At 37.6% G+C, this 26,507-nt stretch overlaps 1 protein-coding gene across 1 annotated transcript in view; it reads right to left on the bottom strand.

Annotated features, from left to right (window-relative positions):
- LOC150098030 (uncharacterized) overlaps positions 1-26,507 on the bottom strand; it is a 345,561-nt gene that overhangs the window by 195,939 nt on the left and 123,115 nt on the right. The window contains exon 9 of the mRNA XM_090406662.1: positions 17,896-17,949. Coding sequence (XP_090262788.1) covers positions 17,896-17,949 — 54 coding nt within the window. The remainder of the gene's footprint in view (positions 1-17,895; positions 17,950-26,507) is intronic.

Below are 26,507 nucleotides of genomic sequence, written 5' to 3' on the forward strand. Positions count from 1 at the left end.
TGACATAGGACTTTGAAAGTCGAATGACATTTGCTTTAGCATTCCTTGCTTGAGTGGAGTCAAATGTTGTGGATGATTCTGTGGAGAGATCAGGATCACTTGCACCTGAATGGAGCTATGAATACCCATAATTGCCAGGTATAGGCTACACAAAATCTACATGCAATCCAACAAATTCAATGTGGGTTTACAGCTTTGTTTATCATTGAACCATTCTTTTTCTTTGAGGACATTCACCAGATGGTCGTGTAACCTGCTCAGTTATTGCCGAGAGGTATCTGGATATGATGAACAATTTTGTTATGCCATAGATATGGCAGTGCCTGTGCATGGATTCAGTCATTTTCATCTATAATGGTGGCCCTCCACATTTCCTACATGACCACCTGTTCACCTGATCAGTCCCCATGTGACTTCTGGCTCTGGGGATTTTTCAAAGATAAGGTTTATCGGGATCATCCTGATAAATTGCCAGTGCTGAAGACAGCATAATGCAGCATGTGCACAGCATCAGTCCCAACCAGTTGCATTCTCCTGTTGAACACACTGTGCAAAGGATGCAGTTTGTGGTATACCAGGAAGGGCAGCACATTGAACAGTATAGCCTGTGAATGTATAATAGAAGTCAGTAAAAATGTGTTATTTATGCATTGTCTCACTTTACTGCTTCTGCATGATGCACAATGTATTCCTGCAAAGGTTCACAGGGTGTACTGGGATCCCTGAGTGGCAGTGATACACAAGGCCTTAAACAGAGAAACTTTAATTTTGATCCCCCTATATATTCACAACAACTGGAAGGAAATCTTCACATATAAGGCAAGCAGCCAAAGGGATATCAAGTGAACAGAGAGAGAGAGAGATTACGTCAAAGCCAACAAAAGCCAACAAGAATTCTACACAAAAATGTGTAGAATTCTTGATAAATGATCTAGAACATCGTTTCCCAAACTGTGGTACATGTATCACTAATGGTACATTACGTTATTTTTGGTGGTACAATTTTTACACAAAATATTTAAATAAATGTTCAGAAAAATGTATTTTAATATTGTAACGAGAAGACTGTTCCAAGAATTTAGCTTGGCAAATCCAATAAAACAAACAAATAAATTTTATTGCAGTTTTATGTGAATTTTCGGATGCGAAGTCTCATTAGCGTGTCATAAGGGTTTTCATATTTAATATTTATTTTGAAATGGTATTTTATGGTGGTACATATGGTGGTACATGCTTTTATGGTGGCACATATATTTTTTGATTCTTATTTAAGTGGCACAAAATTTAAAAAGTTTGAGAACCCCTGATCTAGAATATCTATGTGCAGTTATTGGATAGGAACTTTGCCACTCTATATGTAGGAGAGTTAATACGGTTCAGAAGTTGGGTTTCACAGGAACAGAACAGTCTCGTTAATATATTTTTGGAAGACAATATGAGATGAGAAATGAGGCACATGGAAGAATGCAAAAGAATAAAAAGAGGGTGGAGAAAAAAATTTATTTATTATTTATCATATGGCATATACACATGGTTAAAAGGAAATAAAATAAAATACATATGAATATAGATAAGATACAATATATAAAATTATAAATAAGAAGTAACATAAACAAGCAGATAAAATACAGGTATTAAATACATGACAAGCATCATGCAAAACATTTAGTCATATTTTTACATTAAGATTTTTAATCCAATTGATTTCCTCTGGGGATAGGTCAAAAATGTCCTTTACTTCACCTGGATATGCTGCTAACTCACATTCCTGAACTACAGGGTGTTCGGGATAAATTTGACATATTTATAATTAATTATATTTTTCCGTAAGTTACATGTATTAACACACACTTCTCTTCATTTAAAAGTTTGGACCCTTCTTCATTCATATACAAGATGTCAGAAAGGATGGATAGCTGGAACCCACCTGAATCATGGAAGAGAATAACTTGTATCATGATGATTCGTGCCCGCCATCAAAATAAGGATATTACGACTGCTGCCCAATGCTCCCTGAATACAGTAAAAACAATCAGGCATGAACTAGAGACTTGCAATGGTGACTACGAGGATGTAGCAAGAAGAAAGATCCCTAGCAGACGATCTGATTGCGTTCGTACAGCAGAATTCCTCGCAAATCTGCAGGAACAGGTGTTGAAGAACCCTGGCATTGGAATTCGGGCTTTGTTCGTGGAGTTGCTAACTGTAGTCAAGCCCTGGATAACAAGGGTAGCCAATGGTAGGCCGTATGTATGGCAGCAGGATTCGGCCCCTTGCCACACCTCTGGGAAAAGTCAAAAATGGTTGTCTGAAAATTTCTACGACTTCACCAGTCCAAATGTTTGGCCTCCAAACTCCCCAGACCTTAACCCCATGGATTATTTTGTATGGGGCGCAGTTGAAAAAGACACCAATCGCACTTCCAGTAATACAAAAGCCCAGTTAATGGATAAAATTAAAACAGTTTTTGCGGCCCTTCCCAGGGAGACTGTAGCATCAGCTTGTTCGAGGTTCCGAAGCAGAATTGAAGCTGTGATCGATGCTAATGGTGGTTATTTTGAGTAAATCTTGTTGATAGTATTGTAATTAACTCTGCTTGTAATGTTTTTTTGTCAATTCATTAAATTTAATAGATACAAAGAAGATTTTCTTTTTCCTTACGAAACTGTCAAATTTATCCCGAACACCCTGTATATGACAAATGGTTTGGGTCTCAGCTCCACAAGGGCAGTGGGGATTCGGTATCTTTCCCCATTTTGATAGTAAGTCCCTGCATACACCATGACCTGTATGGATCCTGTTAGCAGTCTTCCATATATTCCTAGGCAAATCAAATCCAGATGATTTTTGAAGAATATTTATGTAGCTACGGACTTCAGGTGATACTGCTTGAGTCCACAGTGCATCCCACTTTCATCAAGCTGGTATTCTGACTGAGAAGATTACAGGCAGTTTTAATGACAGGTCTTCTGGATTTTTATCTATCAGATAAAGCATCTGGAATAAACTCATGTATTGGGAGATTTCGGTTATTTAGGATTCTTTTATATTCACGAAGCAGAGCTTCCTGTCATCACAATTCCGGAGGAGAAATATGGCTCAGAATGGGGAGCCATTGTAAGCGTGTGCTTCTGATACAGTCCGTTATTAAGAGCACTGTGAGATTAAGTTGAACATCTAATTTGTTGATGGTAGCTATTAAGCCAGACAGGGGCACCATACTCAGCTGTGCTGTAGACCAGTCCCAAAGCGGTGCACCATATAGTTGTGGCACTTCAGCCTCATGTAGTATCACAGAGCTTCTGAACTATATTATTTCTAGTATGTACTTTAGCAGTGATATTAATCATATGTTGTTTATATGACAGTTCTATCCAAGGTTATCCCCAAGTATTTAGGTGTCAGATTAAACGAGATTAATGTCCCATCAACATATATCTCTGGATTTTGATTTGCGAGTCTGTTATTAAGATGAAAACAAGAACATGCAGTTTTACCAGGGTTTGGTGTTAATCTCCATTTTTTATAGAACTGCCATAAAGCCGACATATCATTTATCAATATTTCTTCAGTTCTTTCTTTAGATTTATCACTGATTACCAAAGCTAAATCATCTGCATAAGCAAACTTTCTGCTAACTGTTTCAGGGACGTCTGCGATGTAAAGACTGGAAAGCAGTGGTGCTAGTACTGAGCCCTGTGGTAGCCCATTTTTAAGCATCCTCTGTTTACTGATACTTCCCCTATTTACCACTCTGAAATATTGATCACATAATAATTTGTTTATAAGGTGCTCCAGTGTTTTACATGGGATGATCTTAAGGAATCTGTATATGAGTCCATTCCTCCAGACAGTATCATAGGCCGCAGTCAAGTCAACAAAGACTGCAGTAGTCTTCAAGCATCTTTGAAACCCTGCTTCAATGTAAGTTGTTAAGCTAAGGACCTGATCTGTGCAGCTACGATCTCTTCTGAACCCCGCTTGTTCTATTGGAACACATTCCAGAACTTTCCCACTATCCTATTCAGAATCAGTCTCTCCAGCAGTTTGTATGTTGCATTTAAAAAGGCTATGGGGAAATAGCTTTCACTTCTGTCTACTGGCTTACCAGGTTTTAGCACAGCGATGATTTTTGTCCTTCAAATTCCCTGGGGACGCAGCCACTTTCAAGTATGTCGCTAAAGAATTTGGCCAACCACAATCTAGCATAAGGTCCACAATGTATCAGGAATTCATTATGAATATTACTGAATCTAGGAGTCTTCCTTGTTTTGATGTTTGAAGCACCAAAGATATTTCCTCACAAGAAAAAGGCAAGGAGAATTGTAGGTTCTTTTGAATTACAGCCTTCATAGCCTTTAATTCATGTTTTACCTCTCTAGTATGTTCTTTGTCTATAGGGATTCTAGAAAGCAAAACAATACAAGCAGCTATCTGATTTAAGTCAACAGGTGAAGATTTCTTTGGTATAAAGGAGCTTGGATCGAGCTTCTTGAGTAGCGACCAGGCTTTTCTGCTAGAGTATTTAAAGTCTATGTTCTCAGTTGATTGGATCCACTTTTCCCTTCGAGCGGCATTAAGACTATGAAGCAGTACTTCTCCTATCTCAGGATCCATACTCTCAAGAAATTCCTGATAAAGGGATTCGCTTTCGATCTGGGCACATATTCTTTTCAGTAGCCTCGAGGGATGTATCTTTTTGCCCCCACTATGACTACTCCAGTGAACTGTGTATAATTTTTATGGGTTGGGGGAATTCTTCTAAGACGTGCATCTAGATCCACAGTAAAATTTTCCCAGTCAGCTTTTTGGAAACTCCATCTTAATCTAGGCAATGATGTTATCACTGGAATTTGGGTGCCTAATTCCATTAAGATGGGAGGGTGTTGACTATTTGGAAAAACCTCGGGAATATGTCTGAGACCTGTAAAGGTTGATTTTCACTATCAGTGGAGACAAATGTCAAATCAGGGTTATATTCCTTATTCCAAACTCTTGATCTAAAGGTGCCTTTTCCCTTGGCATCAAAAACCAAGCACAGACGGTGTAGATCTGCCCATTTAGCTAATGTTTCCCCATTTTGATCATTCCATATTTCCAAGAGTGGTGCTATAGACTGCATCGTTTGATTAAAGGCATAGTAGATGTGAGATTGCAGAAGGTTTATATTTCAGGAAGGATGATAAACTGGATGATTCATGCTTTGGACATGAGAAGGATTAATGATTGGGTTGGAGAAAGAGAGAGAGAATATTAGGATGAATATCAGGAGATTATTGAGAAGAGTGAAGGACAACAGTATGACAGTAAGGAAGTTGGTGTGTTGTCCTGGTATAACAATGATGAATTGAGATGGCAAGCAGTTATGCTAGCAGAACAAGGAAAAAAGCAGTGCAGCTTGTTGAGAGAGCATTTAAGAGGCAAATGGAATCTTATAAATAAAGATGTAGTGCATGTAAATATATTTAACGTGACTCAATGTGGGAGACTATTGCTAGAAGGAAGAGCAATGAGTGATGTGAACAAGAGAACAGAGGAAAGCAGATGTTGAAAGTTTTATGTTGGTTCTACTATACATTAAAGATGCCAAGAAATTATATACTTGGTTTTAATCCTTTACTCAAGGAAGCAAAACAATGTTTTGTGCATGAAATATATTCATGTCTGAGCTACTTGTATATAGAGGCTAACGACTTCACATCACTTGTCTTAGTATGCATCCCATAATGCAAAGCACACACCCTTTTGGATGTGTAAAAATGCCATGCATAATGGGAAGGGCCACTACCCAGACCAGTTTTGACCTTTACTGAGGTCTCATCAGTGAGAGCCTGACCTAGGAGAGATACATACTTAACATAAGCCATCTTCCCGTACCTAGCCTCCTTCAATGTTAATTGCTGATTTACAACTCAAATAGGGACTACAGATTGCTTGATATAATATAGTATTTACACCACACAACTGTAGCATTTTGAATCACTTTTCTATAGGCATATGCTTTTTTAAGATCTACAAAATTAAAATACAGATTCTTGTTATAATCATACAATTTTTCAACCGTTATCCTGACAATCTCTATTTGGACTTGTCCTAGTTTGTTCATCTCTCCAAGCTTCCCTTTCACAAATTTTCTTATCCTTTTCTCAAGTATGTATGCATAAATTTTACAAGTATCACTTCCAATCCACTCAGTAGGGAAATTCATCTATAATTCTCACAGTCTATTTTTTTTTCCTTTTTATAGATGACTACTATGTCATTTCGAATTCATCTTAAGTGAAAGCAAACTTTGTTTTCTTACACCTGCATAAAGGATTAAACAAGAATATAATTTGTTGGCAACTTTAATTTCAATTATAACCAAGTTTTGGCTCCCATACACCAGTTTCAAGCAGACAGGGATGCCGAGGTGTTTGCCATCGACAACGACCTATCTCAGATTATCAATCTTCATACCAGAATACCTGACACATGCTCCAATTTGCCATCACACTTGATCTCTTCCTAACAAGCTCACCTTCCAGGTATACTGTGGTTGTCAGTTCTCCTCTTGGTAACTCATACCACAACCTCATACAAGTCTCTTTTGTCACAGAGTGACCCTCACCCACCAGTTCACAGTCTTTTGTCCTTTGACACTACAAGAGTGCCAACTGGGAGGACATCCATGACTTCTATTCCTCCTTCCCATGGTCCAACTACTGCTTCAGTTCTTCTGCTCCAAACACCTGCTCACACCAAATAACAGAAATCAGCCTCACAGGAATGAAGGCATTCATCCCTTATTTCACTCCAAATTCTCAGCCACCATCCAAGCCTTGGTTCTCAAAAAAGTATGCCAATGCTGTAAAAAAAAAAAACATCTGGTTACAATGAATGGCTCTGTAAAAGGAAAAACATCTGGTTACAATGAATGGCTCAAGATCAAAACTCCAGCTGACCACTTTGCCTATACTGCAGCTCGCAACAGTTGCAAAAGAATCATCACCAAGTCCAAGTCAGACTTTGAAAGGGCTAAATGCTGCAAACTCACCTCCTTCTCAAATGGCAGTCACTCCTTCTGGTCCCTTGCCAAGGCCATTGGGCTCAACTTCTGCCCACCCAGGTTTCCACCACTCTCATATCCCGATGCTACTGTAATTACCTCACCGAAAGACAAGGCCAACTTACTGGCATGCTTCCTCTCTTCCAATGCATTGATGACATGGGTAAAGTTTCCTCCAATACACCAAGAATGGCTCCCTTGAAGTCTCCATAGTCTTCCAACAAAACGAAATCTGAAGAATCTTAATAACTTAAACACAAGCAAGGTATCTGGTCCTGATAGTATCCCACCCACTGTGTTAAAAAATTGCACCCCATAACTAATACCTATCCTATATTGCCTCTTCAACCTATCCTATTCAACTGGCATCTACAAGATGGAAACAGATCCACATTCAGCCCATCCCAAAGAAAAGTGATAAAAGTTAACCAATGAAATGAACTACCATCCAAATGCTCTCACTTCTGTTCTCTAAAATTATAGAGAAGGTCATCAACAACCAACTCTTGAACCACCTTGAGACATACCAATTAATCAGTGAATAGCAGTATGGATTCTGCCACTCGCAATCTACAGCTAATCTTCTTGCTTTCACCACCCACGGAGAAATTTGGAAACACTCACATGGTTGCCCTCAACATTTCAAAGGCATTTGATCGGGTTTGGCATAGAGGCCTACTTAACAAACTGTCATCCTATGGTCTGCCATAGGATGGCAGTTTGTTAAGTTTCTCACTGGTCGCTCACTATGTGTCATGGTGGACAGTTTACTCTCCTCAGTTTTCCCCACCAATGCAGGAGTATCCCAGGGTTCTGTACTTTCATCACTCTCTTCATTTGTATATAAATGACCTGCTCTCACAGACTTCCAATCCTCTTCATAGCTTTCTGATGACAGTATACTCCATTCCTCCTTTTCATTTGACACCTAGTAATGCTCAAGTATTAGAATTCTCAAGCTCTACCACAACCAGGGACCTGAACTCAGATCTCCTAGCTTTATCCCAGTGGGGCAAGGACAACCTTGTAAACTTCAATGCAATCAAAACTCAGTTATGTCTGATCTCTCGCAAGAAAGAGCTCACATCCCTCCCTCCCCCCTTACCTTCAGTAATACTGAGATATCCAAACACGATCAGATTTCTCTTCTTGGACTAACCTGCACCTCTGATCTTTCCTGTCACAACCAAATTTCAAATATAGCTCCTGCAGCCACCAAAAAATTCTGTGTACTTTTTTGCACAAGACACTACTTCACACCTTCAAGGCTACTAACTCTATACAAAACCCAAATCTGCCTAGCCACAGAATATTGCTTCCATATTTTGTGTGCACCAAAATCCTAAGATTGCTCAATTCTATTCTTCAGAAGAGGGTAATCCAGCTAATTAATGATCCCTATCTCACAAACCCACTTCAATCCCTCTCTCTCTCTCTTCCCCCCCTCCCCAGACATTCGGTTTCTGCCCTGTGCCTCCAGATACTTTCATGGACAGTGCTCTGCTGAATTGGCCACTATTATCCTCCACTCTCCTCCAAAATTATTAAAACAAGAGCCCCTGCTAACCAACACTCTTTTACAGTCCATCTAGAAATCTGACGAACCAACTTTACTGCCTCCTCTTTCATTCCATCTGCTCCTGTCCTTGGAACCAGTCTCTCCATTCTGCCTTTCCCAAAGATTAAACCCTCAGCTGTTCAAGCAAAATGTGAACACGTTCCTCCTTTCTTCTATTCCTCGATTTATTTTCTATGTTCTTACTATCATCAACCCATGAATTTTATATTTGGTGAGAAAAATCTCCCTTGTTTTGGTAACTCCTATTATATCAACCTAGTACTTTCAATTCTTCTGCTAGTTACATTTCTCTTCCATTGATGTTTTGAATGTTGATAGTGCCAATCATGTACTCTGCTGGTGTTGAGTTTAAAATTTTTTTAATAGCAGATTTTTCACTGTTTGCCCTGCTTCGCTGATAAAAACAACTGATGCCTTCATGAACAGGGTAACACCCAAGTCAGAATGAAATTCTACCATGTTGTATCATCATGATATGTTACATCAGTTTAAGCCAATAAAAATGCAATTTAGTTGACTAAATTTCAATTTGCTGGCCAGTGTTGAATCATTCAGTATCCAGGTAGACAGCTACTAATGGGGGTGCACCACAAGAAGGTGAAGATTGCACATTAGGGCAAACCCTGGTCAGCTCTTCACATTCCTTAAAAGGCTACGTGGAAATTTCCTCCCAGTTATCCAGCTTTACTTTAAGCAACTGAAAGAAATGTATAGTTCTCTTAGAGAGCAAAAGATGAGCAAATATTATGGGTGATTACAATCATGGTAATACTGACTGCTATGAAGAGATAGCATTGGGGAATATAGAGAATTAATTTCTTCAGAGAACTTCTTCAGTTCTTGAGAGAAAACTGTCTTTGGCAATATGTAACGAAGAGCATATGAGAGCTGAGAGTCTTAAATCTGATCATACCATCAAAAAATGTAACTGACTAATCTTCCTCTAGTTAGCAAGCATGACCATAATGTGATCACATGAGTTGCAGCCAGGCATATAACAACTTCTGTAAGGAAAGAATATATGATGAACTAAGAGGGTGGTCTGAACAGTTCTCAGCCATAGATGGCAACATTATCGACACGATTTTTTTTTTCTAAGTTGGTACATCTGTCATAAACACCAATGTGAAATTGTAAGTCATTCTATCAAGTAGTTTATTTTATACAGCTGTCTGAACAAAAGTGTTGTCTGTATCCTTTGAAATGGATAAAATTGAGTATCGTGTGGTTATAAAATTCTTTGTAAAAGAAGGTTTAACAACAAAAGAAATTCATTCAAAGTTCATAAAAGTTTATGGACACTCTTCTCCTTTGTTTTTGACAATTAATAAATGGGCTGCTGAGTTTAAATGTTGCCATACCTTTGAAGATGATCCACGTGAATGACGTCCAAAAAGGTAACAACACCAGAAATCTGGTGTTGTTACCTTTTTGGACGTCATTCAAGTGCACAATATGGAATTGGATGACCGGCGAGTGACAGTGCGTGAAATTGATGAGACTATAGGCATTTCAAAAGAACGTGTAGGATATATTTTGCATGAAGAATTGCAAATGAAAAAGCTCTGCGCAAGATGGGTGCCATGCTTGCTCACAGCAGATCAAAAACGCACTTACATGAAAATCTCTGAACAGTGCTTGGAGAATTTCAACAAGAATAAAACTGATTTTTTGCATTGATTTATTACTATGGATGAGAGTTGGAGTCACTATTACACACCAGAATTCAAACAGCAGTCAAAACAGTGGACAGAAGCCAGTTGTTCAGCGCCAAAGAAGACAAAGTCGGTTCAATCAGCAGGAAAAGTCATAGCATTGGTGTTTTGGGATGCTAAAGGCATTTCGTTTATTAATTATCTTGAAAAGGGAATATTATTCCAATCTTTTAACCAGACTAGACAAAAAAATTCATGAGAAAAGATCCGGTTTGCAGAAGAAAAAAATCATCTTCATCAGGACAATGCACCACAAAGGGATCTGCACTATGAATTGTTGAAACATCCACCCTATTTCCCAGATTTGGCTCCCTCTGACTTCTATCTCTTCCCAAAACTAAAACTCTTCCTCGCTGGTCAGCGTTTTTCTTTGAATCAAGAGGTGATTGCAGCTATAGAGGGGTATTTTGGGGATCTTACTGAGAACCACTACAGGGATGGGATAATGGTGCTGGAGCATCACTTGAATAAATGTATTAGTCTTAAGGGAGATAATGTTGAAAAATAAAAATAATTTTGAAATCATAAATTCGTTATTTCATTGTTAGGCCAAGAACTTTTCAGACCACTCTTGTGCAAGGACTGTGATTATGAAAAACAACAGAAAAATGGGAGCTATAAAATGCAAAGAGGAGTTCAGTGGAAAAGAGACAGATGCTGCTTGGGCATCAATAGAGATTTAACTGGAAGTTTATTTTCCACTTGGTTAGACTATAATAATTTTAGTTTAATCCTTTATCCAACTGTAAGCAAACAAAGTTTGCACCTAAAGTATCTTCAGCACTGAGGCAACTCATAGTAAAGGTGGACCATGCTCTCATCACTCCTTGCCTCAGTATCTCCCATAATGCAAAGCACATCTCCTTTGCAGACATGTATAATGCTATGCATTAAGGAAAGGGCCACTACCCAGACCGGTTTCCCTGTTTAAGTGAAGGGGTAACCTCTCCATCAACTCACAGATCACCCAATAATGAGCAACCTGCAGGATCAAAAATTCAGAAACTCAGCGTTGTTCCCCTCAATAATAGGCTCACCCTGCCATTGAGAACTGGTTGGCTCTACACTGTGGCAGCTCCCCCACTACTGAGCAGAGCCACTTATTTGCTCATCTGAGGGGTAACAGCAACAGCCGTGCCTCAGTTAACTTCACAGACTACAGCATTGCCATTCATTACCTTCCCACTCAGGTCCTGGGTGACAGCAACAGCCGAGCCTCAGTTAAAACTTCATGGGGCATTGCCATTCATCACCCAAGCTTCCAACCGGTTTCGACCTTTATTGAGGTCTCGTCAGTGGGAGCCAGACCCAGAAGTGGTGATACTACAGCAGAAGCAATGGAGAGGTCATATTTACCTATACGAGTTGCCAAAAGGTGTACCACCTTATTATTAAATTACTCTGGATTTAGAGAAAGATGTTGGAAGTTTATTTTCCACTTGGTTAGACTATAATAAATTTAGTTTAATCCTTTATCCAAGTGTAAGCAAACAAAGTTTGCACCTGAAGTATCTTCAGGAATGAGGCAACTCACGGTAAAGGTGGACCAAGCTCTCATCACTCCTTGTCTCAGTATCTCCCATAATGCAAAGCACTACCTCCTTGCGGACATTATACATGTCCGCAAGGAGACAGTGCTTTGCATTATGGGAGATACTGAGACAAGGAGTGATGAAGACATTATACATGTCTGCAAGGAGATAGTGCTTTGCATTATGGGAGATACTGAGACAAGGAGTGATGAGGACATTATACATGTCTGCAAGGAGATAGTGCTTTGCATTATGGGAGATACTGAGACAAGGAGTGATGAGGACATTATACATGTCTGCAAGGAGATAGTGCTTTGCATTATGGGAGATACTGAGACAAGGAGTGATGAGAGCTTGGTCCACCTTTAGTACGAGTTGCCTCAATCCTGAAGATACTTTGTTTGCTTACATTTGGATAAAGGATTAAAATAAATTTATAAGAGATTTAACTGTAGCAATATCTGAGAGTATTCCAAATGCAAAAATGCTAAATAATGCAGAAATTAATGGAATGAAGAGATTCATGCAATCTGAGAAAGAAGGGTTTTTGAAAGCAACACAAGATGAAGAATAATAATCAGTTACACAAGTATTCTAAGGAACAGGACAGAAAGGTGACTCTATTGCGAAGGATGGAAAAAAGTGCAGTAGGAGCAAAAAAGTAACCAATCATGCCAGAAAAATTGTAGCATTCTTTTAATATATGACAAGTACAAGAAAAAAAATCATTACTGGAAGAGGAATAATCGATGAACAGTTTTTCAAAGGTAGTTGTACCTGAAGTATCTTCAGGACTGAGGCAACTCATAGTAAAGGTGGACCAAGCTCTCATCACTCCTTGTCTCAGTATCTCCCATAATGCAAAGCACTATCTCCTTGTGGACATTATACATTTCATCCACATGAATGAGGCATCATGAGGAGCTTGTGTGTAGAGGGTTTGGTGGATGAGGGATTGACAATAGCTGAGCAGAAGATATATGAGGAATTATGTAAATCCATTTTTAATAAGGCAGCAGAACACCACCATGTGTCTTGAAGGAATATGCCATGGAGAACAGTACCCTTGACATGCCTGTTTGACAAGAGTCCTAAAGAAGTTCAAAGAAGGTAAAATTGTATCACTTCATAAAGTGGGTGATAAGACTGTTTACAAATTATAGGATATCCAGAAAATTCACTGAAAACAATTCAACGAAAGACAATTTATCGTCTTTTTTTTTTTTTTCAAAACTTCTTTACCAAATTTTGGTAAAGAAGTTTTGAAATGATATTAATAATTCCATTTGATTTCAATTAAATTTAACAAAATTTTATAGTTATTAAGACCTATAAATTTACTCAAACACAATTTATTAAAAAGACATTTAACTGTATTATCTAAACTCATTAATTAATCGAAATTAATCAAAAAACAGTTCGGCAAACAACAGTTCCTCGAAAAAGCAATTCACTGAATGGCAATTATTTGAAAACACACATTATTGAACACCAAAAATTCATTGAAAAATCACAATTTGCCAAAACTACAAATCATCGAATGAACAGTTTCACCAAAAAATGACTATAAAGCATGTGAAGTGAAGTGTATTTATCAAAAATAACTGCAGTTTTTAAGTATTAACTTGTGATGTAATTAAAGCTTAGTATTATATTCCCTTTATATTTGTTAATTAGACATGTCTGGGTTTTTTTTTTGTTGTTGTTTGTTTTTTGAGGAATATTCCTTTCAATCATTAATGCGTTTTTGTGTAGTTTATGTGTGTTTTATACAATCTGGAAAATATTATGTAAAAAGTCTTTTCTCCAAACCAAATGGATTTTTTTTTTTCAGACTTCCTTCAAGCCTCCAATAAGCAGGATGGCTACTTCACGTAGGAAAATAAAATTTATCACTTATATACAGTAACCTACTGTTTATTTACCCGACCTAGTTTGGAAAGGGATTTTTTGTTCAGTGATCTGAAGAATCGTTAAGTGGCTATGCTAGTTATTATTAGTAATAGTAGTACTAATACTACTAATAATAGTAGTATTAGTACTACTATTATTAGTAGTCTAGTGATGTCTGCATGCACACCAGTTATGTGGGATAAATTTTACTCTGATTTGGTATTTGAATCTTTTACAAACATTTGTCGAACCGTTCCAGTTTTCTGTTCAACTGTATCTGGAGCCACAAAGGGACAACGTGTCAAAATTTTATATTGCAATAACTCTCTGACTTAGTGGAATATGCACAAACAGCGAAATGTTTTAAAGTTATAGTTCCAACAGATCACTTTTATTAGAAAATTTTGGTAAAGAAGTTTTGAAATGATATTAATAATTGTACTTCATTTCGATTAAATTTAAAAAAATTTTATAGTTAAGACCTTAATTAAAATTTGTCAGTTTTGATTTTAGATCTGACCATTATTGTTGTGAAAAAATTAGGTAGAATGAACTTTTTGGTCTAGAGATAAATGGCTTTATAAATTGTTTAAATATTTTTAAGTGAAGAAAGTAAAGTAAGAAGTTATTTCCTTATTATATTAGATTTAGAATTTAAACAATGAGATAGCAGGTATGCTTACAGAATAATGTTGTAAAACACCAACAAAATAATTATTATGTCTCAATGACCACTACATATGTTGTCTATATCTTAGGTGACATTAGGTATTCATATCAAAAATTTTACAGCAATAATTTTCAAGAAAATTATTTTTCGATGAATTATGAAATATCTGTGTGTCTGGGGATGTGGTTAAGGTGCTGGAGAGGTTGGTGAGAAGTAGGAATCATAATTGGGTTGATAATTCTTATGACAGACAGTATGGGTTTGCTAAGGTCAGGTCATGTTGTTTTAGCCATCTGTTTATATACTACAAGGAGAAAAATTCACTGGATAATGGAGATGCATATACAGTGGCACACTTGGATTTTTCAAAAGCTTTTGACAGATAGCTACACAATAAACTGACTGTTAAATAGGAGCAGAAGAGATTGGATAAGAGACCAATGAGTTAGATAGGTGACTGGCTCAGATAGGTATCAGCAAAGAGGAAAGTCATTGGTGATGTGTAATGTAACAGATCCGTAATGGACTATTATTGTTTAATCTGTATGGTACTGATATTGGGATAGATGAAACTAGAGATAATTAGCTCTTTGTAGATGATGTCAAGGTGGGAAGAACTATGTAGAGTGAAGCAGATGTGACTTTACAGGGGGATCTTCTGGCCTGGTTGGCCGAGTGGTTAGTGTATCTGCTCTCCAGCCAAAAGGCTGCGAGTTTGAATCCCGGTGTGGGCATGGATGTTTGTGATTGTCTGTGAAAATACTAGTGGTGGTGGTGGACAGCAGATGGCATTGGTGTAGATGATGCAGTATGTGGATGAGGTTGAGTGGTGGAGATGGAGAGTTGTAGAATAAGTGCACTCCCTGCAGGTGTCAAATAATAATAAAATAATAATAATTAATAATAATCTGAACTGAGTGTTAGTGGGCAAATGAGTAGACCTACCAGTTCAATATTGCAAAGTGTGAGGTCTTTTAATTTGGTAGGCAAGGATGGGATGGAGGGGTATAATTAACACGTTGACTGCCAACTACAAGATAATTTGTAGTAGGCGATCTGGCTGAGAAGGCCGACTATGAGTTATCTCGTAGTTGCTGGACTTGCCTTTTTCATGCAGCTGCGCGTATATTCATAGTATATAAGCATAACTAAGGATAGTTGGCTTCTGGGAAGAGAACAAAAAATCAAGGCTGGCGTACATGAACAGAAAATTTATTCATACAGTGAAAATCAAATACAAAGTAATAGAACAATTTTATTTTTTGTAATATTTTTAAAACAACCTTCCACACACAAAGTGCTGGCTTCTCTTAGCAGGTTGGATAATAATAATAACACATTTCTCGTCGTTTTTTAGCTTGGATACAAATTTGACATGGCTTTGTCGGGCACACAGTTTTTTTTTTGGTAAGTGGGATACTCTCTAAATAATGAACTTCTTCCAATCTAACTTTCTTTGAAACTGGTAGAATATCTTTTCCAATCAACGCTTCAACGAATGCTTCTCTAAATTTTATAAGTTTTATGTTAGAATTAGCTACTTCATGAAAACATTTTAATGCATTGTGTATATATATTTCTATAATACGAAATGCAATTTTTTTTTTGGCCATCTAATGGTCTTTCTTGGAGTTGAGTAGCACGACGGCATTTGATGTGATCAGTCAATGCTGGACATTCCCTTATTATAATCTCAAATTATGTTTGGTTTCATCAAAAATTTTCCATTGCAGTTGGACACATCTACCATTTCAACAACATGCATGTAAGAAATATACAAAGTACTTCTCGTTTGTCTTTTCATTTACATACTATAGCAGGGGATGACTTCATCTTCGCTATCCTCACTTGAATCCTCAGAAGGTTCATAATTGCTACTGTCATAACCATCCTTGGCAAAAATCCCATCAAATTCTGACTCGCTTAGATTAGTGTAGTACTCGAGTTCTTTTTGAGTCAGTGGTCTTTTCTTATTCATATTGTGGGGTTATAAATATATATTATAATAATAATTATAAAACAAAATACTCAAGAAAGAAGTAAATGTAATGTACTCGACTAAGTTTGATTCACTACTGACGAATTTACACACATATCGCTAACTCTGCTTCATCGAAACAACAACAAGTCGAAGCGTATCTGAGTATGAATTAACTTGTAGTTGGCTACTGCGAAGAACTTTCTGTTACATATGCCAACTACGAGAAAACTCGTGAGACCTTTTTGTTCCAAAAAAGATATTCTGTGTATTTTTTGATGATTACTATGCATTATAATTAGGGTTTTGAATAATATGATATGGTTTAATCAAACTGGCTTCTGAGACCAGAATCCTGAAAACTGCCGTGGCAGTCAACATTTTAATGACGACACTCTGATGGAGGCAGAGGAGATGAGAGATTTGAGAGTGGTGATGGACAGAAACTTGAAGTTAGCAATTTGCTTATATACTACAACAAGGAGAAAAATTCACTGGATAAGTAGAAAAGATGTTGTGGCCTTACAAGAAGACTTGAATAAATTGAGTGATTGGGCATGGAAATGGGGATGTGAGTTCAATGTTGCAAAATGTAAGGTTTTAAAATTTGGAAAACAAAGATGGGATGCAGAATTTATGCTTGGGTGAGGATATATTGTTAGAGGTGGAGGAAATAAGAGATCTTAGGGTGATAGTGGATAAGAATCTGAAATTTAGGGGGCACATTGCTAAAATTGTGAGGACAACACAAAGACTTCTGGGAACAATGCAGATGACACTAACTTATAGAGGTAGGGATATTCTTGTTCCATTGTATAAGGCTTTGTTTAGGCCACACATGGACTACTGTGCCCAGATTTGGTCACCTGGTTTTCAAAAGGATGAAAGGATGTTGGAAAGGGTCCAGAGGTGATTGACTAAGGTAGTTTCTGACCTCTGGAATGTTGAATAAGAGGAAAGATTGAGAAGATGCAATTTACAGAGTTTAGTGGATAGGTGGAAGATGGGAGATATGATAGAGACCTACAAGTTAGTAAGGGGTTGTTATAGGATCAATGTTGGAGAGGTTCTACAGAAAACAGTGGGAGATCTGAGGAGAACAGAGGTCATTCCTGGAAACCGTATAAAGAGGGTGTGTGAATAGGGGAGTGAGAAGTAGGTTTTTTTTGCATGCAGAGTTGTGAATGATTGGAATGCCTTGCCTGCCTGAAAGTGTGGTGTCTGCAGAGAATTTGAGTGTGTTTAAGGCGCAGCATGATGAGCTGATGGGGCTCTTAATGGAAAGATTTAAGTGATAAATGAAAGATAATTCTTCATTATATAAAATGACATACAATTTAAAAGTATTCAGACAACTTGAATATTTTCAAGTACTTTCCATGAATCTAGAAGTCTGTGCTAATCTGAACCTCATCATCATAAAAAAGGAAAGATATGCATGTTTAAATGATAATATTGTAATAACAGATAAAATACTTACTTTGTTTCCCAAAGGCCCAGGAAATCCCCTTTCCCCATCTTTCCCACTGTGTCCCTGAGAAAAAAATAAATAAGTAATTTTTAGCATTCCTTATAAAAAATAAAAATAAATTTACACATATTCTATCAAGAAATGCACAACATTCATGCCATTATACTCATACTTTATAGCATGTCATCATGGAGTTAAACCAGTCTAAATTTCTCCTACAATATCATACCAAAAGCATCTACATTTTGTAACAATACTATACTGTCCTTCTGCTAACAGCTATATTCTGCATATATTTTTCCCCTGAACACAGTGGAGCATAATGCCTGAATAAAAGACAGTAGGAAATCTTCAGCCCAAATTAAGTAAAATAAATGACCTAGACATTATATGACAGTGAAAGATAATAAAAACACCAATAAGTTTTACTTGCCAGATTTGTTTCACTAATCAACATTAATACTGAATGCAAATTGGTTTGCAAGCATAATAAAAATAAGTAATTTGAAGATTCAACTACTTGTTACAAGGAAAACAGTTTAATTAAAATTATCAACTCAACATCTCGACTACCACATTACATTATCCCAGAAATACTGTGGCAATTGGGTAATGTTATATGATGCTGTGCTCAGTGAAGATAAACAAGATCTCTGTTTGTTTGTTTTTAATGTCCACAAAAACTGTCATATTGAAAAAAAAACTGAAAGAATGCATCTACTGCCATGTGGTAACTGAAAGATAGGAGAAACAGGCCACTCTGCAGAAATCCACACAGCAGAACGCATCAAAGATGTCAAGAAGCACAAAGAAAGCATAGGTGTCAGCATACCACACAAAATGAAGGTAATTGGGTGATATGGAAGCAGTCCAGATAGTATATATGCTTACAACCGTCACATCCAGAAATTCAAGAAGGCTTCTGAAATGTAATAAAAATTATGAACTTATATTAAACTAGGCTTGTCCTCTCCCATGAAATATATGAACAATGATAAGTTAGGATATGATGGTCATTATACTTTTCAACAATACCTCATGCAAGTGATATCACTGCATGCATATAATTGTTTAACTATTCAGCCATTTTTATTCTGTTACCACTGTCTGAATGTTGTAGTCAGCTCTGATTTTCCATCTGAATTTATGCTTTTTCCGAAGAAGAGAAGCATCCACAAAATCTAGTAGAATTAACAAACAGTAGTATGAAAAGTATAATGACCATCATATCCTAACTTGATATTGTTCGAATATTTCATGGAAGAGGACAAGCCTAGTTTAATATTTTTCTTATTTTTATGAACTAATTCTAACACATCTTTTAAGATTAATCTTCATTATTTATATGATCAGAGAGTGTCTTTTTTTTTTAGAGTAGTTGTATATTTATGTGCATAGTTTTGATAAAATTATTATTATTATTATTATTATTATTATTATTATGACACCTCCAGGGAGTCCAAAGACTCATCGAGGGAGGACACCTACTCTACAGCTCTCTGTCTTCACCACTCAATACATCAACTACAACATCATCATCTACATCAACGCCATCTACTGTCCATCACCACTACTAGTATTTTTCACAGACAATCACAAACATCCATGCCCATGGCGGGATTCGAACCCGCAGCCTTTTGTCTGGAGAGCGGATACGCTAACCACTCGGCCAACTAGGCAGGCAAGTTATAGTAATAATTTTTATAATTTGGTTAAAAATAATTAATAACTAAGATGATAACAATTAATTCTGATGAAGAAGAAGTGTCTGTTCTAGGACAGCTTGGTTTAGTTGTAGTCTCTCTCTCTCTAGAAAGTCTTAATTTCAAAGACGGAATACAAAATAATAAGTGCACATACTTGAGTGTGAGTAAGCCAATAAAACAGTGAGGTCCATTAACAGGTGAACAAGATAAGAAAGCAAAAAAAAAAAAAAAAACAGGATAGCAAGCAGGTAGAGAAAAAATGGAATGAACTGGAGAATAAGCATCAAAGTAGGCAATGAAATGTCAGTTGCGATTGAATGGTGGAGATGGAGTTGAAGACCTGGAGCCCTCTCTCGATGAGTCCTTGGACTCCCTGGAGGTGTCAAATAATAATAAATTGTTAAAGTGCAAGTCACAGACCATGGAATAAGAGTGAAGAGAAAATGAATGGACATGATGGGAGGAGGAGGAGGAATAGAAACTGCAGTGGAAGCCACACAAACAAGAATTCATGTGAAGTAAATGTGATTTATGAGTTGTTATGAACATGACTGATGGGTAAATTGGAGGAAGCAGAGATGGAAACTAAAGTGGAGTGAATGAAATTAGAAGAGAAAGTTTATGAGAATGATGAAAGACTTGAAGAGAACATCAGAGAGAACTGAATTAGTAGAGAAAAAATCAAAAGTGAATTTAAGAAGATTGGTTAATTGATTTGTATTTTACTGCCACTTGGGAAACTAAGATCTTATTGACAAGACAAAGGTTATAGCAGAACCTAAAATAAAAAAAATAAATAATTAAATAAATAAATTTTATGCACATCAAACCTAAAGAAGTAAAAAAGGTAATCAATTCAGTATACACGTATAAAAAATTTATAATTATATGTAATTAAACTAACTAATTTTTTGTAAAAAGTTATAAACTTCATACAATCTCTCCAAGCCAGAAAGAAAGTGCCGGATGAATATCTTAGCCATACTAGGAAAACTGAAAAATGATAAATGTAGTTCTTTAATACAGAGCTGACATTCCATAAGGATATGATGTACAAGTAGGATATGAGAACACCTTCTGTCTGGGCTAAGATACATCAACCTATCTTTGTCCAGACAGAAAGTTTGGTAACTGCAGGATTAAGAGCATATTTTTCAAAATGCTCCATATAGAAATTGGCTAAGAGAGGAGACAGGAAATTTCAATTAAACAAAAAACACAAGGGATAAGTAATACTGTTTATTTATTTAAAGCCATATATTTCAGCCTGAATATTACAGACCATCATCAGTGGTGATAATAGTTAATTACAATTATAATTAACTATTGTCTTTTGTAGAAAAAACAGGTTTTTTCATGTTAATTGAAGAAATATCTCATGGCACAAGTATCTCTTAAACAACAGGAGAAAGAAAACCATTGGTAACAATTTATACATGGTACCCTTCCAAGTGAAGTAACCAGTAACCAGAAAATTGGAGAGATTAGTAATGTCTTAGGGTGGAGGATGGGGGGAAACAATTTTAAGTAAAGGTGTCAGAATGGGGAATTACTATTATACTGCACTACTAACATCTTTCAGATCTTATGCTGTAGTAATGCTCCAATCTGGCCTCAGTTTAATCACCTGCTTTGTAATTCCACACATACCTCTTCTTAATGAAAATATGGGATGTCTCACAATCTCAAAAGTGAAGACCATATGATTGCTTTCTCCAAGAAGAAGTAATATTGGTACCTTGAGCCAAGTTCTCAGATACTACCACCAAATCAGCACTCTCAAACCACAAGTCCTTTCCATTACAAGTTGTTTCAGATAATTATTACTTAGCTGCTGTATAACTTTTATTTCCCTTCTTCATACTGGTGAATAAAGAAATAATGTCAAACTAACTACAGTAGCAGTATTATTATTATTATTATTATTATTATTATTTGACACCTCCAGGGAGTCCAAAGACTCATCAAGGGAGAGTGTGCCAATAGCATCTAACGATTGGTCCCCTTCCAACTACTAACCACACTCAAACTTACTTAACTGAGCCATTAGTAGCAGAGGCTCTACCCATCAACCAACCTTTGCTGGCTTTAGTATTGCTCAAAACTAAATTCTGGATGTTAGCTCCATTCAGAAAAATTTAAACTGACTTTTAGGCTTGGACAAATAATGTGGCTGCAGCTTTAATATTGATAAATGCACAATGCTGCACTTTAGAGTGCAGAGGTATAAGGCTGTGTACTATATGGCAGAACTCTGGAGGAAATTCATGATCTGGATGATAGTTTGACAGTGGTCTATAGGCCACTGTTCAGAGGAAAGGATTGGTAGTACTATGTTGGATTGGTGTTACTATAATAAGAAGTATAATGACAAGTAGGAATAGAAAGGTAGTTGTGTCCCTGTAAAAAAGGAGCAATGGTCATACCACACATAAACTATCGTTCTCAGATTTGTTCACCTACTTTCCACTGTGCAGCAAAAACTCTGGAGAGGATCCAAAGGAAAGTAATATCAAATTCTGAAATGTTGGTTATGGGGAGAAATTGAGGGAATGTAAATTCAGTTTAGTGGATAGGAAGAAACAAATGATATGACAAAGACATGTAGATTACTGAAGAGATTTTATTGGATTAATTCAGGGAGGAGAAAGGGATTAAGATAGAAGAAGAGCAAATCACAGAAAGTGATCATGTTGCCTTGTTCTTGGAGGGTGCTAAACATGTTGAATTCTCAGACAAGAAAGAATTTATGTTGAACTATAAAGCTGATAATGGAAGTTTATTTTGCACTTGGTTAGACTATAATAAATTTAGTTTAATCCTTTATCCAAGTGTAAGCAAACAAAGTTTGCACCTGAAAATATCTTCAGGATTGAGAAAAGGTGGTGCAACACCAGGCAACTCCAAGCAAAGGTGGACCAAGCTCTCATCACTCCTTGTCTCAGTATGGAGATGTGCTTTGCATTATGGGAAATACTGCCACAAGGAGTGATGAGAGTTTGGTCCACCTTTGCTTGGAGTTTCCTGGTGTTGCACCACCTTACCTCAGTCCTGAATATATTTTCAGGAGCAAACTTTGTTTGCTTACACTTGGATAAAGGATTAAACTAAATTTATTATAAAACTGATAACTATGACAGACTTGGCAGTTTAGAGCAATTCTATGGCCTAAGAAGAGATAAGGAGAGAATGTCAGTAGTGTGGGAAGAGTGGTCAGATTATTTGAAAGAAGCAGTATCAGACAGCATACCGAAAGGCAGAAGATAAACAAAGTTGGTGTGGGGATAGAGGGGATAAGTGGATGAGCAGCAATATAAAGCAGGAGCTGCATAAAAAGAAAAGACCATGAATATGAAGTAAAGCAGTGATTGCCAGACTCGTCAGCACTACAAAGCATAGGCATGAAAGGCGACTAGTATGGTAAGAAAGGCTATATCAGATTATGAGAGAAAATTAGCAGCAGGCACATATAAATCCAAAAGAGATTTTTCACTATTAGCTAGAAAGAAGAAGAATAACACTGAAAGGATAACTTTAATCAGTGTCAACGGTAACAAGGTGAAAGAAGCAGAAGAAATAGTTGATTCTTGACGAGTGATCATGATAAGATTGCAAGGGTGTATCATCCAGGTATACATTTTGCAATTGCTGATGTGACAGAGACTGATGTGAGAAATGAGGCATATGAACTGGAGGTGATAAACATATTGAAAAACATCAATGAACAATCTAACTTGTGATTTGTGCAAGACAATTGGCAGTGCCCCTGATGAAGTTAGACAAAAGTTGTATAATCTCAATCTCAGCTTTAACAAGTTTTCCAGGGGCAACAGAAAGAAGGTAAGATAGTTCTATTCCATAAAGGTGACTCCAAGACAAAGGTAGCAAATTACAGACCAATCAGTATCTCAGGAGTGGTAGCTAAATTAATTGAAAAGTTGGTTAAAGGTCAAATCCAGGAATGGGTGGATAAGAATGCAATAATGTTTTTTTTTTCCCTCTGGAAAATTAAAGACAGAAACTTAACCTTACATGAAATAAGTTGAAAGTTTATTTTTCACTTGGTTAGAGTATAATAAATTTAGTTTAATCCTTTATCCAAGTGTGAGCAAACAAAGTTTGCGCCTGAAGTATCTTCAGGACTGGGGTAAGGTGATACAGCACCAGGGCAACTCGTTGCAAAGGTGGAGCAAGTTACCAACACTCCTGTCTCAGTATCTCCTATAATGCAAAATAATGCAAAACACATCTCCTTGCGGATATGTCTAATGTTATGCATTAAGGGAAGGGCCACTACCCAGACTAGTTTCGACCTTTATTGAGGTCTCTTCAGTGGGAGCCAGGCCCAAGTTGAGATACCAGGCAGAAGCATTTGCAGGTCATCTCTACCTATCGGAGTTACCAAATGGTGTGCCACCCTTTTTTAATAAATTACTCTGGATTTAGAGAAAGATGTTGAAAGTTTATTTTTCACTTGGTTAGAGTATAATAAATTTAGTTTAATCCTTTATCCAAGTGTGAGCAAACAAAGTTTGCGCCTGAAGTATCTTCAGGACTGGGGTAAGGTGATACAGCACCAGGGCAATAATGCAAAATAATGCAAAACACATCTCCTTGCGGATATGTCTAATGTTATGCATTAAGGGAAGGGCCACTACCCAGACTAGTTTCGACCTTTATTGAGGTCTCTTCAGTGGGAGCCAGGCCCAAGTTGAGATACCAGGCAGAAGCATTTGCAGGTCATCTCTACCTATCGGAGTTACCAAATGGTGTGCCACCCTTTTTTAATAAATTACTCTGGATTTAGAGAAAGATGTTGAAAGTTTATTTTTCACTTGGTTAGAGTATAATAAATTTAGTTTAATCCTTTATCCAAGTGTGAGCAAACAAAGTTTGCGCCTGAAGTATCTTCAGGACTGGGGTAAGGTGATACAGCACCAGGGCAACTCGTTGCAAAGGTGGAGCAAGCTACCAACACTCCTGTCTCAGTATCTCCTATAATGCAAAACACATCTCCTTGCGGATATGTCTAATGTTATGCATTAAGGGAAGGGCCACTACCCAGACTAGTTTCGACCTTTATTGAGGTCTCTTCAGTGGGAGCCAGGCCCAAGTTGAGATACCAGGCAGAAGCATTTGCAGGTCATCTCTACCTATCGGAGTTACCAAATGGTGTGCCACCCTTTTTTTTTAAGGGCCCTTCCCTTAATGCATAACATTAGACATATCCGCAAGGGGATGTGTTTTGCATTATAGGAGATACTGAGACAGGAGTGTTGGTAGCTTGCTCCACCTTTGCAACGAGTTGTCCTGGTGCTGTATCACCTTACCCCAGTCCTGAAGATACTTCAGGCGCAAACTTTGTTTGCTCACACTTGGATAAAGGATTAAACTAAATTTATTATACTCTAACCAAGTGAAAAATAAACTTTCAACATCTTTCTCTAAATCCAGAGTAATTTATTAAAAAAGGGTGGCACACCATTTGGTAACTCCGATAGGTAGAGATGACCTGCAAATGCTTCTGCCTGGTATCTCAACTTGGGCCTGGCTCCCACTGGAGAGACCTATTTGCAGCATTATTCGCCAAGACGTGAAAGAGAGCTCCAGTTCGAAGAAGAAAGCACCTGTGCCTACTAGTCCAAAAGAGGATCCAGTTCCCGTGGCCCGAAGAGAGAGCTCCATGATCATTTTCTGCAGAAGTACCTCAGTGTTGGTAAGACCTTTTTTCTTATTATTGGCTCTTTTACCCATTCCTTCTGGTATCTCTTCGCTTGTTGTGAGGGACACCGGGCGTTCCCCGACTTCGCCCTCCTTTACCTCCCCCCTTCTACAGCCAGTAGTTAGGTCTTCCCCCAACAATGCCTTTATTCTTACCCAGAACTAGAACACTTGGCATCGAAGTCAAGCGGCTCCCAGATGAGCGGACGTTAGTGAAAGCTCTAATTGATACAGTAGGGGCAGAAAACATATACGGTTTCACACCGTACTCAAAAGAAAGATTCCAAATTGTAGTAAAAAATGACAAAACAAGAAGCAAATTATTAGAGGGTTTCCCCTGTGCGGGACAAACGATCACACCTTATTTAATAGGGAGTTTACGGAAAACCTTAAGAATAACTAGATTTCCCTTGGAATACCTGGAGAATGAAGACAACGTCAAGAAATTTTTTAGCCAATGGGGCGATATTATTAGTATCAAAGCATTTGAACATCCAGATTACAAAGGCTGGAAAACAGGCGACGTTGAAATACAAATGGATATGAAAAAGGAAGTTCCCAACTTCATTTTAGTGGGCCAAACAAGGGTCATGGTTAACTACCCGGGTGTTAAAAGATTGTGTTTCCGATGTAACTCTGAGGGTCACCTAGGGGCAGAATGCCCAAAACTACAGTGCAGAAATTGCAAATCAACAGAGCACAAAATAGTAAACTGCACAGAAGCTTGTCTTAAATGTGGGGACTTGACCCATAAAGTGGACACGTGCTCACACAGAACGCTCTCAGAAGCAGCTGGAGGGACCATAACACCGATCAGGGCTATACCCCTCGGTAAACCTGAGGTATCATCAGGGAGCGATTTTCCAGAGCTCCGGCAACAGACCAAAAAAGAAACACTAGCAGAAAACACAACCTCCATGAAACCCGTAACGGGTAAGACACCCAGGGCAACCCGCCACATCAAGGAAATAACAGCCAACTTCGAAACCCGCAGCAAAGAGGAAGAAGTCGTAACAACCAGTGCCCCAATAAAGCGCACAAGAGAGGCAGAAACAGAAGAGGCAAAAAAGGCTAAACAAAGCAGCCTACTCTCGTCAGAAGATGAAATGGACAACATCCAAACTACAAGCCAACGCGAAGGCACCCAGCCCCTTGAGGAGGCGGTAACAAAGACAGGAAACCTATCCCCCAGTA

The sequence above is a fragment of the Typopeltis vanoorti genome, chromosome 16 (genome assembly GCF_054136105.1).
Source record: "Typopeltis vanoorti isolate ZY-2024b chromosome 16, IOZ_Tvanoo_1.0, whole genome shotgun sequence".
In the NCBI taxonomy this organism is placed as follows: domain Eukaryota; kingdom Metazoa; phylum Arthropoda; class Arachnida; order Uropygi; family Thelyphonidae; genus Typopeltis; species Typopeltis vanoorti.